The sequence below is a fragment of the Rhincodon typus genome, chromosome 9 (genome assembly GCF_021869965.1).
Source record: "Rhincodon typus isolate 14 chromosome 9, sRhiTyp1.1, whole genome shotgun sequence".
Taxonomy (NCBI): Eukaryota; Metazoa; Chordata; class Chondrichthyes; order Orectolobiformes; family Rhincodontidae; genus Rhincodon; species Rhincodon typus.
Genome location: NC_063340.1, coordinates 25618325 through 25639677, shown reverse-complemented (window position 1 = coordinate 25639677; position 21353 = coordinate 25618325). Strand labels below are relative to the sequence as shown.

The window sequence follows — 21353 nt, the reverse complement described above, 5'->3', positions numbered from 1 at the left end:
TCCTAAAAAAACTGTTCATATTTGCCATTTCTAGTAACAGCTTAGTTATCTGAAATGCTAACCCTATCTTCTGCCAAAGATGACACCCGATTCTCCAAGATTTTCAGTTGATATTGCATACAAAAATCAAAACTGTTATTCAGTTTATCATTCCCTCAGTACTGGAGGTGTCATTCTTTGGCTGAGATGGTAAGCCCTGTCTTCTTGCTTGGGTGGTTGTAAAAGATCCTACAGCACCGTTTTGTAGCAGAGCAGGGGAGTAATGCTCAACGTCCTTACCAATACTTAACCCTCAATCAACACCAGGAAAGCAGGTTAACTGATCATATCATATTTCTGTTTGTCAAGGTTTGCTGTGTACATTTTAGCTGATGGGTTTCCTATAACAACAGTGACTATACTTCAAAAAGTACTTTTTTAAATTCATTCATGGATGAGGGTGCCACTGGCTAGGCCAGCATTTATAGCCCATTCTAGAGGGCTGTTGAGAGTTAACCACGTTGCTGTGGATCTGGAGTCCGAATCCAGACTAGGTAAGGATGGCAGTTTCCTTTTAGGATATTAGTGAACTGCACTGACTGTAAAGTTGTTTGAGCTGTCCGATGGGTATGAAACATACGACATGAATGCACCTTTTTGAATCTTTTAACTGATTCACATTTTGAAACATTAGTTTATTTATTTAATGCAATACTTCCATTTTTCATAGGGCATGCTTCTAACAGACATTGTTTGTCAACATTTTCTAACTTAAACATCTCGAATGAATGACATTTTGCATGTCTTGTAGCAACCAACCTCATTATTGACCTGTTCTCTTTCTCTTCTTTGCATAATCTAATACTGTTTGTTCTGTTTATTTTCTACTCTGGTGTGTCAGTCCATCACAGGGAGAGAAGAGTATTTCAGGGTTGCACTCTTCAGGTAGCAAAAAGAATGACGTTCAAAAAGTGTAAGTACCTCATTTGTTCATACCTGTACATGAGTAATCCTTAAAGTGGTAATAGTAAAGAACTGAGCGAAGACTTGAAAGTAGACCCATGTGCAAAAAAAATTTCAATTACTTCTGAGTCATAGAATCACCATTGAACATCAGGTCAGGTTAAAACCCAGAATTGGGTATTTGAAGCTCTGTGGTTTCCAAATGTTTTGACATTTTTCTTGAGCTGAGCATCAGTTTAAATTATTTTCATTGTCATATAAAATAATTATAAAGAGTATGAATTTAAATAACTAGTTTAAATTGGTAGAGCTAATGAATGAATCAGAGTATTCAACTCTGACATGAATTATTTGCAGTAAGTTCAAGAAAGAGTCATATCATTGAAAACAAGCTTCAAACCAGTAGCCTTTTAGACTGATTTGTATGATTTCAAGCTAAAAAAATCCTAAGCATTCCTAGTCATTATCTCTTGTTAATGATTACTGTAATGTTTATGTGAAACCTATTTGTCACAATTGACAAGTTTTTTTTTCCTTTGCTTCTGCTGCTGCTTTGCTTTCTCATGAGGCAGTAACACAGGTAAAAACAGTGATACTGATGAAGATGCAGAGGATCCCTTTATAGACGCAGGTGGTAGACAGCGTACTCTGGAAAGGTGAGATCACCAGCACGATTTTGATGCTTTTGATAATATGGTGATAAGTGTGGAAATATTTTGTAAATCAACAGAGGATTTCTGGTGAAAAAGCAGACAACTTATAAATATAGTAGAACTTGAAACATTGACCATTTAAAGTTTCATTGGCAAACAAAAAGATATTTTTCAGCCTTCTTAAACTATGATCATGTCAGAAGAATTAACATTTTTACATTTATATATTGAAGGTAAATATCAGGAAAATAATTGTTTTTCAGTAAAATCCATCTGACCCCATTACAACAATGATTTGATTTTGCAATATCATTGTGCACCTTTTCCTGTTATGTGATATATATAGAAAACCTTGGCTGCTGCAATGGTTTTGTATTACTGTCAGCAAGAAAATGTATGCTAACAATCAGTAAATATCTGCAAGTGTAAATATAACCACATTGAGTCAGTTTTTCATAGAAAATAAATGCAAACAAAACTTTGATGGCTGGAAAAGTACTGGAGTTTATATTTAGCATTTTTGAATTTCGTTCAGTTCTTGAATTAACTGCATCATTTTATTATCTTACCTATTACCTGTTCCCTTTGGTTCCCTACTGATGATGATTTGATTTATTGTCACATGTACCTAAGTACAGTAAAAAGCTTTGTTTACGAACAGTATAGGCAGATCACAGTAAGCAAGGACATGCAGATTAATAGGGTGAAAAAAAACTTGGGCAGAGGCATACAGGTTACATTCCACAGGGCATGTACTAGGCAAGATCAAAATTAGCAAGATGAGCATTATTTGAAGTTAGTCTATTCATCAGTCTAATAACAGCAGGAAGAAGCTGTTCTTGAACCTGCTGATGCGTGTGTTCAAGCTTCTGTATCTTCTCCCTGACGGAAGAGGTTGTAGGAGAGCATTACCAGGGTGGGATGGGTCTTTGATGATTTTGGCAGCCTCTCCACAGCAACAAGCTGTGTAACTGGAGTCCGTGGATGGAAGATTGGCTTCCGTGATGATCTGGGCTGTGTACACAACTTCCTGTAGTTTCTTATGGACCTGGGCAGAGCAGTTTCCATACCAGGCCGTTGTGCACCCGGACAGTATGCTTTTAATGGTGCATCTGTAAAAGTTGTGAGGGTCCTTGAGGACATGCCAAATTTCCTGAACTGCCTGAGGAAGAAGAGGCGTTGTTGTGCCTTCTTGACTGTCGCCTGTACATGGGAAGTCCAGGACAGGTTGTCAGTTATTGTCATTCCTAGGAACTTGACGTTCCCAACCCCCTCAACCTCAGCCTCATTGATGTAGACGGGGGCATGTTCTCCTTTTTTTCTGAATTCAATGATCATTTCTTTAGTTTAGCTGACATTGAGAGAGAGGTTGTTATCATTGAACAATGTGAGCAAGCCCTGTATCTCCTTTCTGTGTTTCGTGCCCCATCATTGTTTGATATCCGTCTTACCACAGTGGTGTCGTCAGCAAACTTGTCAATGGCATTCGTTTAGAATTGGGCAACAAAGTCGTCCGTGTACAGAGAGTATAGTAGGGGCCTGAGAACGCATCCTGTGGGGCTCCAGTGTTGAGTGTTAACATGGAGGATGTGCAATTGTCTAGCTTCGCTGATTGCAGTCTGTGGGTCAGAAAGCTAAGAATCCAGTTGCAGAGGGCGGGGCCAAGACCTAGGTCATGGAGTTTTGAGATCAGTTTTGGGATATTGGTGTTCAAGGCGGAGCTGTAGTCAATGAGCAGAAGTCTAACATAGGTATTCTTGTTGTCCAGATGTTCCAGGGATGAGTGCAACTCTAGGGAAATGGCGTCTGCTGTGGATTTATAGAAGAATCAAATATAAATGTTTCTTAAGAGAACTACAGAGTTGATGTTATTTGCTGGTTCTTCCATCAAGGATGTAGAGTACAGTGATTTGGCCACTTCTCATGAAAACTACCAACATAATAAAATCTTGATATATGATTTGAAATATTCCAGATGATTATAAAATAAAAAGATTACAAAACTTTCTTGTGGCACATATTTAGAAGTCAAGTTTTATGTTGGAGCACCCAAGTCACTTGATTAGATTTGTTTTTTTTTCTTGGTGATCAACTGTTGATCATCGTTTTATATAGTTTCATTGATTTGACTCAAAGAATCTGCTTTCAGTATGTCTCAAGAAATCTGTCTTTAAAAATTCCATTCACGAAAGGAATGCTATCAAAAGCAGTACCTGGTGTTCTCTTCTTTTCCCCTGTAACTTCAGCGTTCAAAATCACTGATCCCATTTTTAATTTTCTTGTAAATTCTCCAGTTATCTAATTAAGTTTCTTTCTTATAATCCTAAATTTTAATTGATAAGTTTTAAGAATAAGCTTATAAGCATTCAGTGGCTTTCTTTTTAAGTTTTGTAGTCTGCACATTGTCAGAAAAACAAACTGGAGTAAACATAACTTTATCTGTCAAGAAGATATGTAATATTAAAACAAAAACAAAGTTGCTGGAAAAGCTCAGCAGGTGTGGCAGCATCTGTGGAGGAGAAAACAGAGTTAACGTTTTGGGTCCGGTGACCCTTCCTCAGAACTGATGGTGGCTGGGAAAACGTCAGTTTATATGCAGAAAATAGGGAGGTGGGTGAGGTAGGGAGTAAACGATAAGATGGAGCCCAAAGAGAGAAAGACAGTTGGACAGACAAAGGAGTTGCTAACGATCAGGCTGAGAGGGTGAATAGTTGTTAATGGGGACTGTTAGTGACTAACAACAGGGGGTGTGTAGTGGCAGGCTATGTGGTAACAAGGCCTGGTGTGTGGGGTGGGAGTCTGGGACATGGGAGAGTTTAGGCCCTAAAATTATTGAACTCAATTTTGAGTCCGGAGAGCTGGAGGGTCCCCAAGTGGAAAATGAGGTGTTGTTCCTCCAGCTTGCATTGGGCTTCACTGGAATACTGTAGCAAGCCAGAGACAGAGATGTTGGCCAGAGAGCAGGGTGGTGTATTGAAGTGGCGGGCAACAGGTAGTTCAGGGTCTTTTTTGCAAGCAGAACGTAGATGTTCTGCGAAGCGGTCACCAAGTCTACGCTTCATTTCCCCAATGTAGAGGAGACCACATTGTGAGCAGCGAATGCAGTAGACTAGATTCTTGGAAGTGCAGGTGAAGTGTTGCTTCACCTGGAAGGTATGTTTGGGCCCTTGGATACTGGGGAGGCAGGAGGTAAATGGGCAGGTGTTACACCTTCGCTAGTTGCAGGGGAAGGTGCCGTAGGGCTGTGGGGAGGTGTTGGGGGTGAACGAAGTGTGGACCAGGGTGTCCCGGAGGGAACGGTCACTGCGGAAGGCGGACAAGGGAGGGAAGGGGAATATGTGTCTGGTGGTGGCATCTTGCTGGAGGTGGCGGAAATGGTGTCTGATGATCTTCTGGATGTGGATGCTGGTGGGATGGTAGGTGAAGGTAAGGGGAACCCTATCGCTGTTGCGGGAGGGAAGAGAAGGGGTGAGGGCAGAAGTGCGGGAGATGGGTCAGACACGATTGAGAGCCCTGTCGACAACGGAGCTGGGGAATCCTCGGTTGAGGAAGAATGTGGATATTTCAGAGGCTCCCTTGTCAAAGTTGGCCTCATCTGAACATATGCGACGGAGACGGAGGAACTGAGAAAATGGGATGGAGTCTTTACAGGAAGTGGGGTGTGAGGATGTATAGTCCAGGTAGCTGTTGGAGTCGGTGGGTTTGTAATGGATATTAGTAGCCAGTCTATCCCCAGAAATGGAAACAGAAATGTCGAGGAAGGGAAGGGAGGAGTCAGAGATAGACCAGGTGAAAGTGAGTAATATTAAAAGTCCGGACATCTTTTGACCACTTCATCTTCCCAGTTGCCTTTTTAAATGGGGTGAAATCTCTTTCAACTCTGTTTCCTGTGTACGTTTGAATGGCAAATGTAGATTTCTAATTAAATCACATCCCTCATTGGAATCGGAATCATTCTTTTTTCCTTTACTGTAACCTTTTCTCTTGTCAAGTCACGTCAGATTTCCTTATCTCTTTTTGGTATTCATGTGTTTTAAATTCCATTTTCCTGTTCGTTGTATTCTCCTTTTTTATTGCACTTCACTTTTCATTCACTTCTCTTTCCTTTGCTCTTTCCTACGCTTTTTTTTTTCTTTCCATTCAAATCTTTCAATATCTCTTTTTTTAACTCTCTAAGTCAAATGTTTTCAATCCTAGCTGAATCTTAGTTAAGTTTGGCAATGATGCATCAAGTTCAGGGTTCCCTCCTTTCAGTTCTGAATGCTAGATAATTGCTTTAAGTATCTCATTCAGGTGTGATTCTGCTTTTATTCTTACCTTCAGTTTATCTGCCAACACTCAGTTTATTTTAAGTCTTTGATTAAGGTTAATCTGTTATCATGTCTTCCACCCCCGAACAGTCCCAGCAACATTCAAAGCCACTTTGAAAATCCAATCTGTAATCTGCTTCATCAAGATACTCCTGTTTTATGTCCAGTACTTCCATGTGTTTGTTTCTGTAAAAGAGAAACAAATCCTTGTTAAATTCAGTGATTTTCAATCTTGCTTTATGATCCCAGCCAATGGTAATACAGGACAAATCAGATCTTCAATTGAAAGCTAGCTTGACAAATCATAAATTTGATTTTTGTAATGGCTACTTGAGTGCTTATATTCTTTAGCAAAAATTGTGAGTTTATTACACAAGATAAGAGCTAACAAAGTTTTTATATATGATAAGACAGTTTGGAAAGTTTTGCTTAAACAGCAGAACAAGGTTCCATCTTGTTTCCCAGCAGTATCTGTTACAGATATTGAAATCACAGAAAAACATCACTCTTCTCTCAACTTCTTTTTTATTTGCTCATGGGATGTGAGCATCACTATTGCCCTGGAAGGTACGGTGGTGAGCTGCCTTCTTGAACCACTGCAGTTCTTGGACTTGTAAGGAAGGAAATTCCAGGATTTTGACCCAGCAACAGTGCAGGACTGGAAATGTAGTTCCAAGTCTGAATGGTATATGGTTTGGAGGGCAAGTTGCAGGAAGTGGTGTTCTAATGCATCTGCTGTCCGTGTCCTTCTGGGTGGTAGAGGTTGCCAGTTAAGAACATCCTGTCATAGGATCGTTGGGAGTCACTACAGTACATTTTGTAGATGGTATACCGCTACCATTCTGCATTGATGGTGAAGGAAGTCAGTGTTGAAGGTAGTGGACAAGAATCTAGGCAAGGGGACAGCATTCGATTTCACTTATGACGTGTGCCTTGTAGATGGTTGACAGGTATTCAGAGACAGAAAATGAGCTATCTGTTGGAGAAGTCCTCGACTCTGACCTTCTCTTATACCCATAGTATTTATATGACTGACCAGGAAGTGATCTGGGCCAATGATAAACACCTGATGTGAGGGATAATGAGGGATCCAGTAATGATAATGCCATTGAACCTTCAGGAGCAATGGTTAGATTTGCTCTTGTTGGAGTTGCTCATTGTCTAACTTTGTGAGGCATGAATGTTACTTGTCACTTATCATTCCAAGCGTGGGTGTTGTCCAGGTCTTGCTTCATGTGTACATGGACTGCTTTAGTATCTGAGGTGCTGAACATGACGTGATCATCAGGGAACTTTCCCACTTCTGACCTTATGAGGCGGAGGGAAGGTTATTGATGAAGCAGCTTAAGATGGTTGGAGCCTTTGACATCACCCTAAGGAATTCCTGAGAATATTGACTAACAACAACCTTCTTCTGTGATTCCAACTAGTAGAGAATCTTCCCACCGATTCTCATTGACTCCAGGTTGACTTGGGCCTTTCACTTTATGATTGTTTTAAAGTCGACTGTTGGGGCAGTAATTGGCTGGGTTAAATTTGTTCTGCTTTTTATACACACCACATTGTCATAAATATGTTGTTCTTGTACTAGAACAGCTTAGCTAGGAGCATGCAAGGTCTGGAGCTCAAGTCTTCAGTACTATTGCCTGAATATTGTTAGGGCCCATCAGCATCTACTGCCTTCAGCTATTTCTTGATATCACATAGAGTTGATTTTAAACTGGTTGAAGACCTGGATCTGTGATGCTGGGAACCACTGAAGGAGCCCTAAATGGATCATCCACTAGGCATCTTTGTCTAAAAATGGATACAAATATCTTAGCCTTGCGTTTAGCACAGATGTGTACTGGACTTCCCCTTCGTTGAGTACGGGGATGTTTGTGGAGCCTCCACTTCACATTAGTTGTTACATTTCCACCACTATGACTGGACGTGGCAGGACGCAGGACTTAAATCTGGTCTGTTGGTAGTGGGATCACTTAGCCCTGTCTAGTGCATGCTGCTTTCACTGTTTGGCATAATTATAAATTTAATTTCTTACTTGAATGACTCTCTACAGTTCTCTTATAAAATCAAAGTACTGTGGATACTGGAAATCAAATCAAACAAAGTGCTGTAGAAACTCCAGTCAGGCAGCATCTGTGGAGAGAGAAACAGAGTTAACATTTTGAGTTCGATATGACCCTTCCTAAGAACAGACTGCTATGACCGTTTTATAACTTCTTTCCAGGTCTAATTGATTAAACTTTGCAGTTCTGAAAATTTAAAGAACTTCCAGATAAATATGCTCAGCCTGGAGACTTCACAAACTTAAGCTCTCCTGCAAAGGTGAAAGCTTTTCTCTAAACTGAAAAATTAAATCTCGTGCCTAGAGGAAACTGTTCTCCTGAACTGAACACCTGGTCAGAACAGTATGAAATCAGGGAGAATTGTTTGAAACATCCAGCGAGGCTGTTCTCACTTTGGAAACAATTAGTTCCATTTTCCAACTCCAATCTGGTCATTGAGATGCTACTCTTGTTGGGCAATGTTGAGATATCTATGAAAAGTGTTTACTGCTTGTTAGCATTGACTGCGCGTTTTGATTCATTAATATGCAATTTCCTATCCTACCATCCACCATCAGGGAATTAAATGCCAAGAGTTCCTGACATGAAAGTCAGAGTGGGTACCTGGCACCTCCAATTAACTGCTTGCTCTTTCAAACTTCCAACTTGGGCACCTAACGCCAACATCTCAGGGGAATGCCTCATGTGCCAGCCACACACACCCTACATCCACAGACTTTAGCATCGGACGCTTATCAGTCTGTCTGCATCATCCTGGCATATCTCTGATCCTTTTACACCTTACCTCTGCAGTTTAAAGTTGCAACTCAAGGCATACCAGCAACTATCATTGCAATACTGCTGTAAGGCTGCTTTAAATGCCGAAATGGGTACCCAGCTCACAGCCGCATGTTAGGGATGAATGCTTGCTATCTTTGAGCCTACCTAGACACATTCAGCATCTCTGCCTTGCATTTGTGCACTTTGCCACCTCAGCTCGAGCAAGCAGGTCACAGTACTTCTATCTTACTTTGCTGTTTAGTGCAGACACAAAATGAGGAAACTTATGGTTTTCAGCAGTCCTCCGTCCTCCGTCATGTCAGGAGAGACAGCCTTAATTCAAGTGAGTTCCAATAAGTTAAGGACAGTCTCTGATACCTGCTTTAACATAGTCAGCCACTTGGGATGTTAAGCACTAGAATCCTAACCTTGTAAGGCGTGAGGAGCCTCATGTCAAGCAGCACATCACGCATGGGCTCTTTTCTCTTGGAATGAGAGAGAGAGGGAGGGAGTGAAAGTGAGGAACGTGGCTGGAGCAGCTGTTAGTGCTGTTGGATGAAAACAAAGAAGTATAGAAAATAGGAGCAGGTACAGACCATTCAGCCCTTCATGGCTGATCATCCAACTTCATACACAGTTCCCATTTTCTCCCTATACCCTTTGATTCCCTTAGAATAAGAATCACATCTAAATTCCTTCTTGAAACCATTCAATGTTTTGGCCTCGACCACTTTCTGTGGTAGAGAATTCCACAAGCTCACCATTCTCTGTGAAGAAATTTCTCCTCATCTCAGTCCTAAATGATCTATCCTATATCCTTAGACTACGACCTGTTACTCTGGAATCCCCAATCATCAGAAACGTCCTTCCTTCATTTACCATGTCAAGTCCTATCAGTAAGTTATAAGTTTCTCTCAGATCCACCCCTCTCTAAATTCCAGTGAATACAGTTCAAACCGATCCTGTCTCTCTTTCACAGTGAATTTTCCTGACTGAGTGAGTAGGCAGTGCAGAGGCTGTTTATTCAGATTCGAGGTTGGCATGGGTGACAGAGAGAAAGTGTTGAATGCAATGATGAGCATGGTATAGTGTAAGCCTTCATGTGGGGTGTGTGCACCAGCACAGATGGAGTGAGTATGAAGTGACAGAAAGAATATGGTGGCTGTTACCCTGGCAGACTGGAGGCAGTCATTGACCTTCTTCCTTCCACTACATGGTTTCTGTCAAATGGCTGAGACCTCACTGACCCAGAAGGCAACTTTGGAACAGAGTGGCAGGTTCTGGTGTTGTGCCTTACTGGTTGTGGGGGAAGAAAACATCTTTTCCCTGCATCCCCCTGCCAACCATAACCTCCAGGTTCCTGATAACAAAGAAGGGCTCCAATTTCTCGTCCTATATTGCATCCAGGGTAAATGTCAGGAACAATGCAGGATAGCTCAGGTCTGAGCACTTGACTGAGTGCATGAAAGGCTCAGAAAGGATGGCATCAACACTAGGGATATCGCTGCATTCCATGATATCCTAACAGTGCCGAGTTTTTGCAGGTACAGTAAATGAGAGAATGGGTCTATTAATTTTTCATTGAATGAAAGGGGTGCCATATTTGTTGGGGGAGGGTGTGGTAGGCATATAATTTGGGAAATATGGGAAAAAAATCTCACTGCTCTTACGGAGGGAAACCCTCTGTGAAATTTTTGGCTTGAACATGGGCAGGCAGAACTTACTACGTGGGAAATGAGAATTCTACCACCATAACTGATCGAAAAGGAAACTTCTGCGACAGTAGTTTGCATGGAATGTGACTTGGCCTGCAGACCAGCATTTTGACAATCTGTGACAAGTGTTCTTATTTTCCAAATTTTTGGTTAGTTGATCAAAGTACCTTTTTAACAGGGTGATTTTTTTTGAACGACCTTTTGGGAGATGAAAGAGAGAATTAGGTGAAAGAGTTCAAAGTGAGCAGTGCTGAATATTTTATTTCAGTGACTGTTGACATCTTGTCAATTTAAGTGACATGATGGCAGTGTGATATGTGTCACCAGGTATTCTGGAGGTTCCATCTCTGCATTGACATCAGTTCTGTATTCTAAAACTGCTTATCTCCAGAGTTTTACCCTCCATAACAGTGGGAGTGGGCATGACTGATGGGCTAACCCCAGTTCTCCCCCTCACCCTGATATTTTGTGCATTCTTCTGCAGAGGGAGGATGAAAAGATATAGATGTGAGAAATGGAATATGTAGGATGTTGAAATGACAACACTGTGGAAGTTTTGATAGATTTGGCTGAAATGACAATGAGATAGAGGTGAGTGAAACAACAACAAATTGCTTGGAGAAACTCAGCAGATCAGGCAACATGTGTGAAGAGGAAGCAGAGGTAATGTTTGTTGTCCAGTGACCCTCCTTTAGAACTGATAGTAGTTAGGAAAAAGTGGTATATATGCTAAAGACAGGGAGTGGGTGGGTGTGTAGGGAAGGGAAGGTGTGAGCAGATTAGTCAGAGATGGAATCCAGACAGAGGGCAAATGACAAGTAGACAAAATGGGATGGATGATAATATGCCAGGAAGAAAGAAAAGTTGATAATGGGGACTGTAAATAGATGAAAATCGGTTAGCTGCAGTGAAAGCAGCCCATGTCATGACAGGGCCTGGGGTGTGGGTTTGAGTAAAGTAACATTCAAAAAGATATTTAGATTCTGAAATTATTGAACTAGATTTTGAATCCTGAAGGCTGCATCTTCCCCAAGCAGAAAATGAGATGCTGTTCTTCCAGCATGCATTCAGCTTTGCTGGAGCAATTCAGCAGGCTCAAGACAGAAACGGTGGCCAGGGAACACAGTGCTGCATTGAAGTTGCAGGCACCTGGAAGCTCAGGGTCATTTTTGAGGACAGAACACAGTGTTGCACAAAGTGGTCGCCAAATCTGCATTTCATCTTCCCACGAGAGGAGGCCAGATTGTTAGCAGTGAATACAGTTGACTAAAAGAAGTGCAGGTAAATCACTGATTCACCTGGAATGTGTGTCTGAGATCTTGGATAGTGAGGAAAGAGGAAATAAACAAGCAGGTGTTATACCTTCTACAATTGCATGGGGAGGGGGAGGGGGAGGGGGCATGTGTGGTATGTGGTGTGCGGTGGAGAGGTGTTCGGAGTGGACCAGGGTATCCCAAAAGAAATGGTCCCTGTGAAATGCTGACAATGGAGGGGAGGGGAATATTTGTCTGGTGGTGGCATCCCATTGAAGGAGGTGGAAGTGGTGGCTTATGATCTTTTGAATGTAGAGGCTGGTGGGGTGGAAAGTGAGGACCAGGGAACCCTATTGGTGTCATGGGAGGGAACAGAAAGGATGAGTGCAGAAGCTGGGGGAATGGGTTGGAAATTACTAAGACCCCCATCAGCCATAGTAGCAGGGACTCCGTAGTTGAGGAAAAAGGTGAAGATTTCTGAGGCCCTCCTGGGGAGAGTAGCATCATCAGAACAGGTGCAACGGAGACTGAGGGTGTGTAGGAGGAGACTGAATGAAATGGAATCTTTACAAGAAGTAGGGTGTGAGGATGTAAGTTCAAGTAACTGTTGGAATCTGTGGGTGTGTAGTGGATATTGGTGGCCAGCCTATCCCCAGAAATGGAAACCGAGATGTCAAGTAGGGGAAGGGACACCTCAGAGATGGACCAGTGAAGGTGAGAGCAGCATGGAGATTGGAAGAAAAGTTGATAAATTTTTCCAATTCCAAACAAGAGAGGGAAGCAGCACAGTTTGTTATCAATGTGCTGGAGAAAGAGTTGTGGGGAGGGACCCGAGTAGGATTGGAACAAGGAATGTTCCATGTACTCTATAAAGAGACAGGCATAACTGGGGCTGTTGCGAGTACCAATGGCCACACCTTTGATCTGAAGAAAGTGAGAGGAGTTAAAGGAGCAGTTGTTTAAAATGAGTGGTGAAGTGAAATGTGAGTGTCAGTGGTAGTTATCCAGATGGGGACAGGAGTTGCGTCAAGGGCAAAATGGGTGGACCTGTAAAGGTGTGTTTTGCAGGAGAATGCTGGAGGGGGCTGATTGGGGTGTGCCACTTGAAAGATCGATTCCTATCCTGGTAAGGACATTGAATCTCCTGCGGTAAAACATCCACGAGCAACACCACTGCCTGTTCGACGACTTCCTGGCATGAGTGCTTAATTTCAAAGGCAAGCTTCTTCCTCCTGTCCAAGGGGAACAGTATTATGCTACAATCCCTTACAGTTCACAGCTTGATCTCCAGCGATGTTTCAGAGAATCAGAGTGGGGAGCTTTCACTTCTTGAGACTTCATCAGTATACCGATAAATTGTCTCTCAGCTAGCAGTTACAGAATGCGTTCATTGTCACTTGTTGGGGCGGGGGGTCCCCTTTAAATATTGAGTTTTCAGCAGTTGAAATGGATCATGATCATACCCATACATTGATTGTTCAGGAAATTGAGTGCTTATGCTGTGGCTTGGATAAAAAGCCATTGTAAAACTTATTTCATGAGTTGAAGAATGCTGACCTGCCTTGCAGCAAGCAAGCTCAAAAGTGAAAATTCAGCCTGGTGTTTCTGCAATAGTCTTGCTTTTGTAAATGGGTTGGTACACCAGAAATACATGAGTAAATTATGACTGTGAAAAAGCTTGAGCATCAGCATCTGATGAAGTGGTTTCACACCTAAATATTATGCTCATTGAATTGATTGCTGAAATTGCTTGAGTCCAGGCACCTAATAAAATGGAAAAGGAAACTTCACTGAAATAGTTACCAGCTACTTTCTAACCTGGATAAAAATGCTTGCCAAGATAAATCAATTGATTGGCAAAAAGGGCTAAATACGTCTCTTGCAGAAAGGCAGCATAACAAGTTACTAACCGCAGACTGTTGTAATTCAAATATGGTAAAGCTGTTGAAAAAGATATGACGTGATTTGTGTATATGGATTTTATTCCCTTTAACATTTTATGTAATTCTTAACAATTCATTTAATTGAATTTGAGTGTACTCATGGTCTGAAATCCACATCACTAAACTAAGTTTTCAGGCTGAATTTTACCAGAAACTGGCTATGTCAATTTTGACAAGTTTCATGGATCCAAGTACAGATTTTAAAAAAAGGTGGTAAAAGAAGTATGTGACATATTTTCCTTTAATAATTGTGGCCTAAAGCATATGAACAGGAAAGATATAAAAATATAACGGAATTATTTAAAACTCTATAAATAATGAAGAGGACACCTGAGGCTCCAAAGAGATATAAATAAGTCAAATGAGTAGGAAACGAGGTTGCAGTGGAGTATAAGATCATTTACTCAGTCATAATACTTGTATGTGTTGATATTAAGAGGGTGTTCTCATGTAAAGAATGCAGAAAATTATCATGCAGGTACATTAAGTAATTAAGGTGAATAGCATGGTAGCCTTTACTGACGAATCACTTGACATCATACAACATCATTCAACAAGTTGAGAGGTAATAAATGGTTTGGTGACTGTTGGAATGATGATTGTAGAGAAGCGCATAGGTCACCATAAGGTGTCCAACATTAGTGCGTCATACAATATCATGACCATCAGAGACCTGTATGAAGTGGCTCAACAATCCAAATATGAAGCCCTTGAAAATAAGTTTGAAGCTGTATGATGTCACCATACTCCTGCATAGAGGACAGATTTCTCTACAAGCTCAAAACAATGACAAGAATGAGATTCTGGAGTTCCAGACCATTGAGAGGAAGCAAATGCTACTCAGCCAGACCAACCCAAAGCTTGGGCTGCTAATCCTCAACATGCCAAAAGAGCTTTGCAACATGTTGTAGCATGTTAAACCATGGACAGATTAGCAGATCTTAGAGGAGTACAATGTCATATTAACAGAGTTAAAATGTCTTCCTGTAGAACATCTTGAAGTAGGTGAGAGGGTAGGAGCAATTCACTATCTGCTAAGGAAAGTTCCACTTGCCCTCCAGGCCAGCCTGACAAGGTAGAGAGCAGAAAAGAAGGGAGTAATTGAGAAAGTGACAATATACAGAATAGATTAGCAGTACAATAGCAGAAAAAAAATATCTGGAGAGCTAAGAGTATGCGTCCACCTAAAGGATTTCAGTAAAGCTCTGGAAATAACTCATTTCTCTATGCCAACTATCAAAAGAATTTTGCCACAATTTTAAAAGTCAAAAATCTTACTACCCAAGATGCAAAGGATGGTTATTGGCAAGTAAAACTGAACAAGAACAGCCACTTTCAATTACATTCCAGATACCATTTGGGAGATGCAGATAAATACACGTACCATTTGACATTCTCATGGCCCCAGAGGGGAATCAGCACCAACAATGTGAGACAGGTAGTGGTCTTAATGGAGTAGAAACTATAATGGATGATCTGCGAGTTTATTGATGCAGAGATACAATCAAAGAAAGCACTTATGATCAAGATCAAATTATAGTGCGACTGCTAGATGGAGTTTGCCAAATGAACCTGAAGTTGAAGAAGAAAAAAAATTACATTAATGATGCCTGATGTCAAGTGCATAGGCCATGTACTGACAGTAAGGAACCCTAAGAGGTGATAGTTCCGGTGTGATGTGGCAGCCAGCAAATGTAAAAGCAGTCCAATGATTTGTTTGATTTGTCCACTTTTAATAGATTCTTGCCCAAATTGTCTTTGGAAGTGAGAACTATTGTGCTAACTGATGACCATGACATGCAGTTGTATTGGGGCTTGGAGCAAAAAGCAACATTCATTAAAATCAACCAACTAATGGTGCCAATGCCAGTGCTGAAATACTGCAATGTAAATGGTTAAGTCACCCTGCAGTGTGACATCAGTAGACCTGACTTGAAGCAAACCTAGTGCAGCATGGTTGTATTTGCATCTAAAGCTATTTTTTTTTTTTTTTTAAAAAAAGCAGCCATTACATATGTACATTTCCAAATAATAATGCTAACTTCCTTATAACTGCCTTCAATCATGTACCAGAGCAGCCATTTGGAAAGAAAATGACTTATAAATGAATTATACAATTGCTGTTTTCAGTTGAATTTGGGTGGATGTGGAAACAGTAGGTTTAAATCTTTGTTATATTGATTTAGCAATCACTTCCCTTGTAAAGTCCCTTGCTTAGCCCAGAAATCCTTTCACTACTTTCCCACTATTTCCCACAGGAAAAAAATTGTGAAGATACTTTTTTTAAAAAAAAGTCTGGCTCATTGGTTAAAGAACAGCTCTGACACGTTGGAATGGTACTTGTGATAATCTTCAATAACCAGAAATTTTGCAAGCTTACGTACAGTTCACACCCTTTTCTTTGGAGTAGTAAATAAATCAACTGCTTCACTGTTCGTTTGTTTGTTTTTTGATGACTAGGCATGCAGACTTGAACAGTAAACCAACAGGTGGCCTTACATCCCTTTCAGATGTCCCCCTTGTGAATGCAAACTCAGAGTCTCTAGCAGGAGCACTACCTGTAAAAGATGCTGACATAAAAGGTAGGTTGAAATTATTTGGCCTTTAAAATGATGAATTTAAATAATTCAACTCTACTATTCTTGTTAATTGATGAGTGGTTTTGGGATAATTTTGTGTAATAACATTTACTATCCTATTTTGTTAGTCTGGGCTATATTCAGACCCAGGTTGTAGAGATAAAGGTTCTAGTGCATTGCACTGTGCTGTGCAGCTCTTCTGTCCTCTAACACTACGAAAAAAAACTTTTCAGTAAATTTCAAAAGATTGTTCTTTAAATTCATAATCTGTCAAAATGTTGAAAGTTCAGATTTTATTTTCTGATCAGTTATATAAGTTCAACTTTTCTTGACTGTGCCATAAAGGTGATTAAGGGAATGTTATGGGGAAGAGGGAGTTGAACTCTGTGATGGATTTTGATACTAGTTTGGAACCTGTGTTCTGTTTGTTTTGTTTCATTTAAAACTGAAAAGGTTGTTTTTCAGTGGGACAAGAAAACTGCAGATGCTGGAATCCAGGTAGACAAACAGGGGGCTGGAAGAACACAGCAAGGACTGGAGAAGGGTAATACCTGAAACATTGACTGCTCCTTTCCTCCAGATGCTGCCTGGTCAGCTGTGTTCTTCCAGCCTCCTGTTTGTCTACCTGTTTTTCAATGGGGTCTTAATAGGGAATTCCTCCTCATTAACTTGTCATCTGTGTATCTGTTTGATCCATCATTAATCAGGAGACAATTACAAGGCTCATTTCTCTAGGCATTTTCTCATTCTCCCAATATTCTGCCTCCTAATTTTATTTTCCTTAATGCTACAGTTGATGTCTGACTCCTGCGTTCTTCTACCTCTCCTTTCTAATGAGGTTTTCTCATCCCCATTCTGTGTATGTCTCTGTTTCTCTCCTCTAACCTCAAGCACTCAATCTTGTGCATAAAGTCACTCTTCAAATTCATTTGTCCTACTTTCCATGTTCAGTTTTCAGTCACATTGGGAAACTTTTTTTCAAATAATGAAAACAGCATTCTGCCTCATACTGAACCAATGACTAATGGATATTGGTCACTGCAGATTAACTTTAAAATGCTCTTTCTAATTTCTATAGGTGCTGATAGAAATAGTAATTACTGAAATTGCCAGGAGTTAACTTTCCGATGGCTTTGCTGTTTGTTGGCAGTGATAAAACCAAAGTTGAGAATCTTAAAGTAGTGATGAACAAAAGTTTTCATAGGGATTCAGTCAGTAAAAGTAATATGAGCAATCCAAAATGGTTACATGAACAGTCAGTAGAAACAGTATTTTAACACATAACTTATTGCAGAAGTTCTCATTTCAAGTCTCTATCTTAGGAACAGGAGATGAAGAAGAGTATTACGATGATGATTTCATTAGGTAGTGCAAACTTTATCATCCTAACTTAAATGTTTATTTTCATATTCTGGCAATAAGGCACACTTTCTGTTACTGAGTAAATCATTTGGTCAGTAGTCAGAATATTAACTTTTTTCTGAGGATCTGTCTGTTGAAATACTTGAGTACTTAAAAGTTTCTGAAATGCACTAAAGTTTCTATATTAGTCATAGAGATATACAGCATGGAAACAGACCCTTAGGTCCAACTTGTCCATGCCGACCAGATATCCTAGATAAATCTAGTCCCTGGTGAACAAGCAGGTAAGTGGAGCTGAGTCCACAAAGATCAGCTGTGATTTTATTGAATGGCAGAGCAGGCTTGGCAGGCCAGGTGGCTTACTCCTGCTCCTGTTTCTTATGTTCTTATCATATGTTCAGAGAGATGCAAATTGGTTAGAAAACATGTGGAATATTGTGTTCAGGTCTGGCCACAGTATTGATGAAAATGTAAACATTTATAAGCATTCAGAAAAGGGAAGACCTTGTTACAAGCCGGAGTTAACAGCGGTGTGGTGATATTTGTAAGACTTAAACATTCAGTATTAGTTAGCGCCATAATAGTTGTTTTTCTTTTTACTAATTATAAAGGCTGTGTTCCTTTTCCCTTTATTAAGATATACTCTAGATTTTCCTTGTTGTCAGCTATGCACTTTTTTTAATCCATTTCTAATTGCCCTTAAGGTGGTGATGAGCCACTTTCTTGAATTGCTGCAGCCAATGTTACATAGTTATGTCTACAGTTATGTTGGGAAGGGAGTTCTAGGTCTTTGACCAGTGATCATGAAACAGGGGCAGTATAGTTTAAATCCAGGATGGTGATTGCTTAGAGGGGAGTTTAAGGTGGTAGTGTTTCAATTGCATCTGCTACCATTGTCCTAGGTGGTTTTATTCAGTATTCAGCTGAAGTGTACAGTGTAAGAATAATCTGTTTGCACCAAACGTGGGCATTGTATTGTAATGTGAGGCATCAGCAGCAGAGAAAAATAACTAGGAATGTGTAACTCCCTAAATATGTTTCCAATTCATATCTACCGTTGCGTCCCCTGTGAAACCTCTTGACCATTCATCTCTGAAGAAGTCTTTTGACTGTATAACCCTGAAGAAGCCTCTTGTCTTTATTTTTGTCTTTATTCTTTCAAGGGATGTGAATGGCATGGCCAGCGGTGTTGCACATCCCTAATTGCCCTTTAACCTGTTGATTCACCAAACCATTTCAAAGGGCAGTTAAAAGTCTGCCACGTTGCAGGAGTTTGAGTCACATGTAGGCCAGACGAAGAATGATACGTTTTCCTCACAATCATTGGGACAAGTCTTTATATTGTAAATATACTTTAATTCAAATTCCACCCACTGCCATGGTGGCATCTGTACCCATGGCCCCAGAACATTCCTCAGTTTTGAGGAAGGGTCACCAGACCCGAAACGTTAACTCTGATTTTTTTTCTTCACAGATGCAGCCAGACCTGCTGAGCTTTTCCAGCAGCTTTGTTTTTTTCCACCAGAACATTAGCCTGGTACTAATCCAATGACATTGTCACTATGTCTTTGTCTTAGTGGCAGTCAACGTTCAGATAAAACCAAGAGTGAAGTGAGCATTGGTGAAGAAATTGAGGAGGATATTTCTGTGGAGGGGGAAGATCTTTGTACCGATGATAAGGTTTGTAGAACTACTGAGTATAAATAAGAATATTGAAGAACTGGGTGTATCACTGCCTTCTGAAATCTAATAAAATGTGGCTTTTGAGAATAGATTCTTATCAAGGAATAGTGACAGATTAAGTATTAACTGAATATAAATGTTTCATTGCTGTAAGAAGCTAATAGAGTTTAATGCAAACTTTAATGACAATCTATTTTTATTCATTTTAAAATAAGTCTTTTTAAAATTAGTTTAATTTTTTAGATGAAAATAGTTTTTAAACTCAGTTATTCTGTGTGATTTTAAAACAAGTTAATACATTTTGCAATAACTTTGCTGTTTTTTTTGTGAAAGTGTTTTAGTGACTTTTGTTTTATATCTTGTAGCTCGACGATTTGACACTGGACCACACCATTTCTCACTTAAGTGATGTGGCAGATTATATAGAGGAGGTTGCATAGTAGTTTCAGAATGAATAATTAATTTATTGTACAGACAAATGAGTAGTTTTTTTTTTGTCACTTCTGTTGTTCTGAAGCAATGTCGATGGAATTAGGCTGATAGAATCCCTCCGTTAGCAGACAGTTGGTTGAATTTCTTGTATTCAGTTAATCCAAATGAAAACCAAAGACCATGTGTAACACTCAAAAGTGATGCAATCAGAATGGTACTAAGTAGTGCCAGTGCGGGGGGTCTGAAAGTGTCCTCAGACTGTCTTTGAGTATCCATGAAAAGAGGCCTATACTCTTTTAGAAGGGATCAGTGTGGTCCTAAATTGTAATGTGTAAAAATATATTAAGTAAAAATTATTTTTAATGCAGATTTATTTTTTGAGTATTCCATGTGTTTTTATTGCATAACGTCTTATCAAGGCTCTCTAATCCTTTTAGGGCTGCTTGAAAACTTTTAAATGGGTAATTATTTCCCAAAAATGCAACATTAATCAATTACTGGTAATAACATTTAGTGTTAAATTGGTTTGTATTAAATCTGTTTGAATTCTTTTTTGGCATTTGGCTGCCTATTCATTATTATTAATATTTATAATATTCCAAACTCTGGAGCAGCAGCTAATGCTATTCAGTTAACTTTGGAATGAGTTTGTGATGAAGGAAATAAGTATACTTCCTGCTACTTTTGTTACTCTGTGAAGCTGGATTTGTTTGTATGGGCATTGAATAAGACCTTGATGGTTGTATGATCAGCCACTGCTTTTTAGGTTCACAGATGAAGTGCAACCATGTTATTGAAAAATCAGAAAACTGCCGTTTCTCCTAGAAATCTATCCCAGGGTGTTCAGCACCTTTGGAAGAGAGTGGGCAGGATGCAAAATTGCTAAATGCTGATATCATCTGATGTGCACGTCCTTGAGCAAAGCCTGTCGTGGAACTGGGGTTGCTTTTCAACTGCACACTATCTTATTTTTATTGTATTAATTAAAGTATGGAGATTCCTGGAGCTGTTGATTAACATTTGTATTTCATTCAAATAAACTGACAGTCACTGTTCAAAGTGTGTATGCATGTTCTCAAGGCAGTGAGAATTATGTTTGTTCTTTTATTGATATTGATATTCTTTTACTTGCCCCTTTTTTAAAAACCAGTAGTTCTTCTAGATAAAATGGAAAAACTTTAAATTTCACAAAATTACTCATTTGGATTTTTTCTGAATTTTTTGAATACTCCATTTTGCAAATTATTGAAGGCCTCAGCTACACTCAAAAACCTAGGTTTGGCCTCGATATTTTGCCTGTTGCTTGTTAATTAAAAGTGCATCCTGCAATCTGAGCAGAGTGTTAATATGCACAACTTCCCCCAATATATCAATATATTAAAACTAGAAAGCTTCAGTAACAAAATCTTATTTTAATATTTTTCAATCCTATTTAGAAGTTAGAGGATACCTTGTTATCCTGAATGTGATCTGTAATTAATTATCAGAGATAATAGTGTGGAGTTGGAGGAACACAGCAGGCCAGGCAGCATTAGAGGAGCAGGAAAGTTGACATTTTGGGTCGGGACCCTTCTTCAGAAATGGGTCACCATTTCTCACCTATCACCATCCCACCTCCCCTCCCCAGCCCCACTTTTCCTCTCTATTTATTTC

At 39.9% G+C, this 21353-nt stretch overlaps 1 protein-coding gene across 1 annotated transcript in view; it reads left to right on the top strand.

Annotated features, from left to right (window-relative positions):
* LOC109934854 (centrosomal protein 43-like) overlaps nt 1-20775 on the top strand; it is a 45126-nt gene extending 24351 nt beyond the window's left edge. Inside the window, exons 4-9 of the mRNA XM_020533520.2 lie at nt 881-952; nt 1515-1598; nt 16105-16226; nt 17546-17588; nt 19163-19265; nt 19634-20775. Of these exons, the coding sequence (XP_020389109.1) occupies nt 881-952; nt 1515-1598; nt 16105-16226; nt 17546-17588; nt 19163-19265; nt 19634-19708 (499 nt within the window). The 3' untranslated portion in view covers nt 19709-20775. The remainder of the gene's footprint in view (nt 1-880; nt 953-1514; nt 1599-16104; nt 16227-17545; nt 17589-19162; nt 19266-19633) is intronic.
* The last annotated feature ends 578 nt before the right edge of the window (nt 20776-21353 follow it).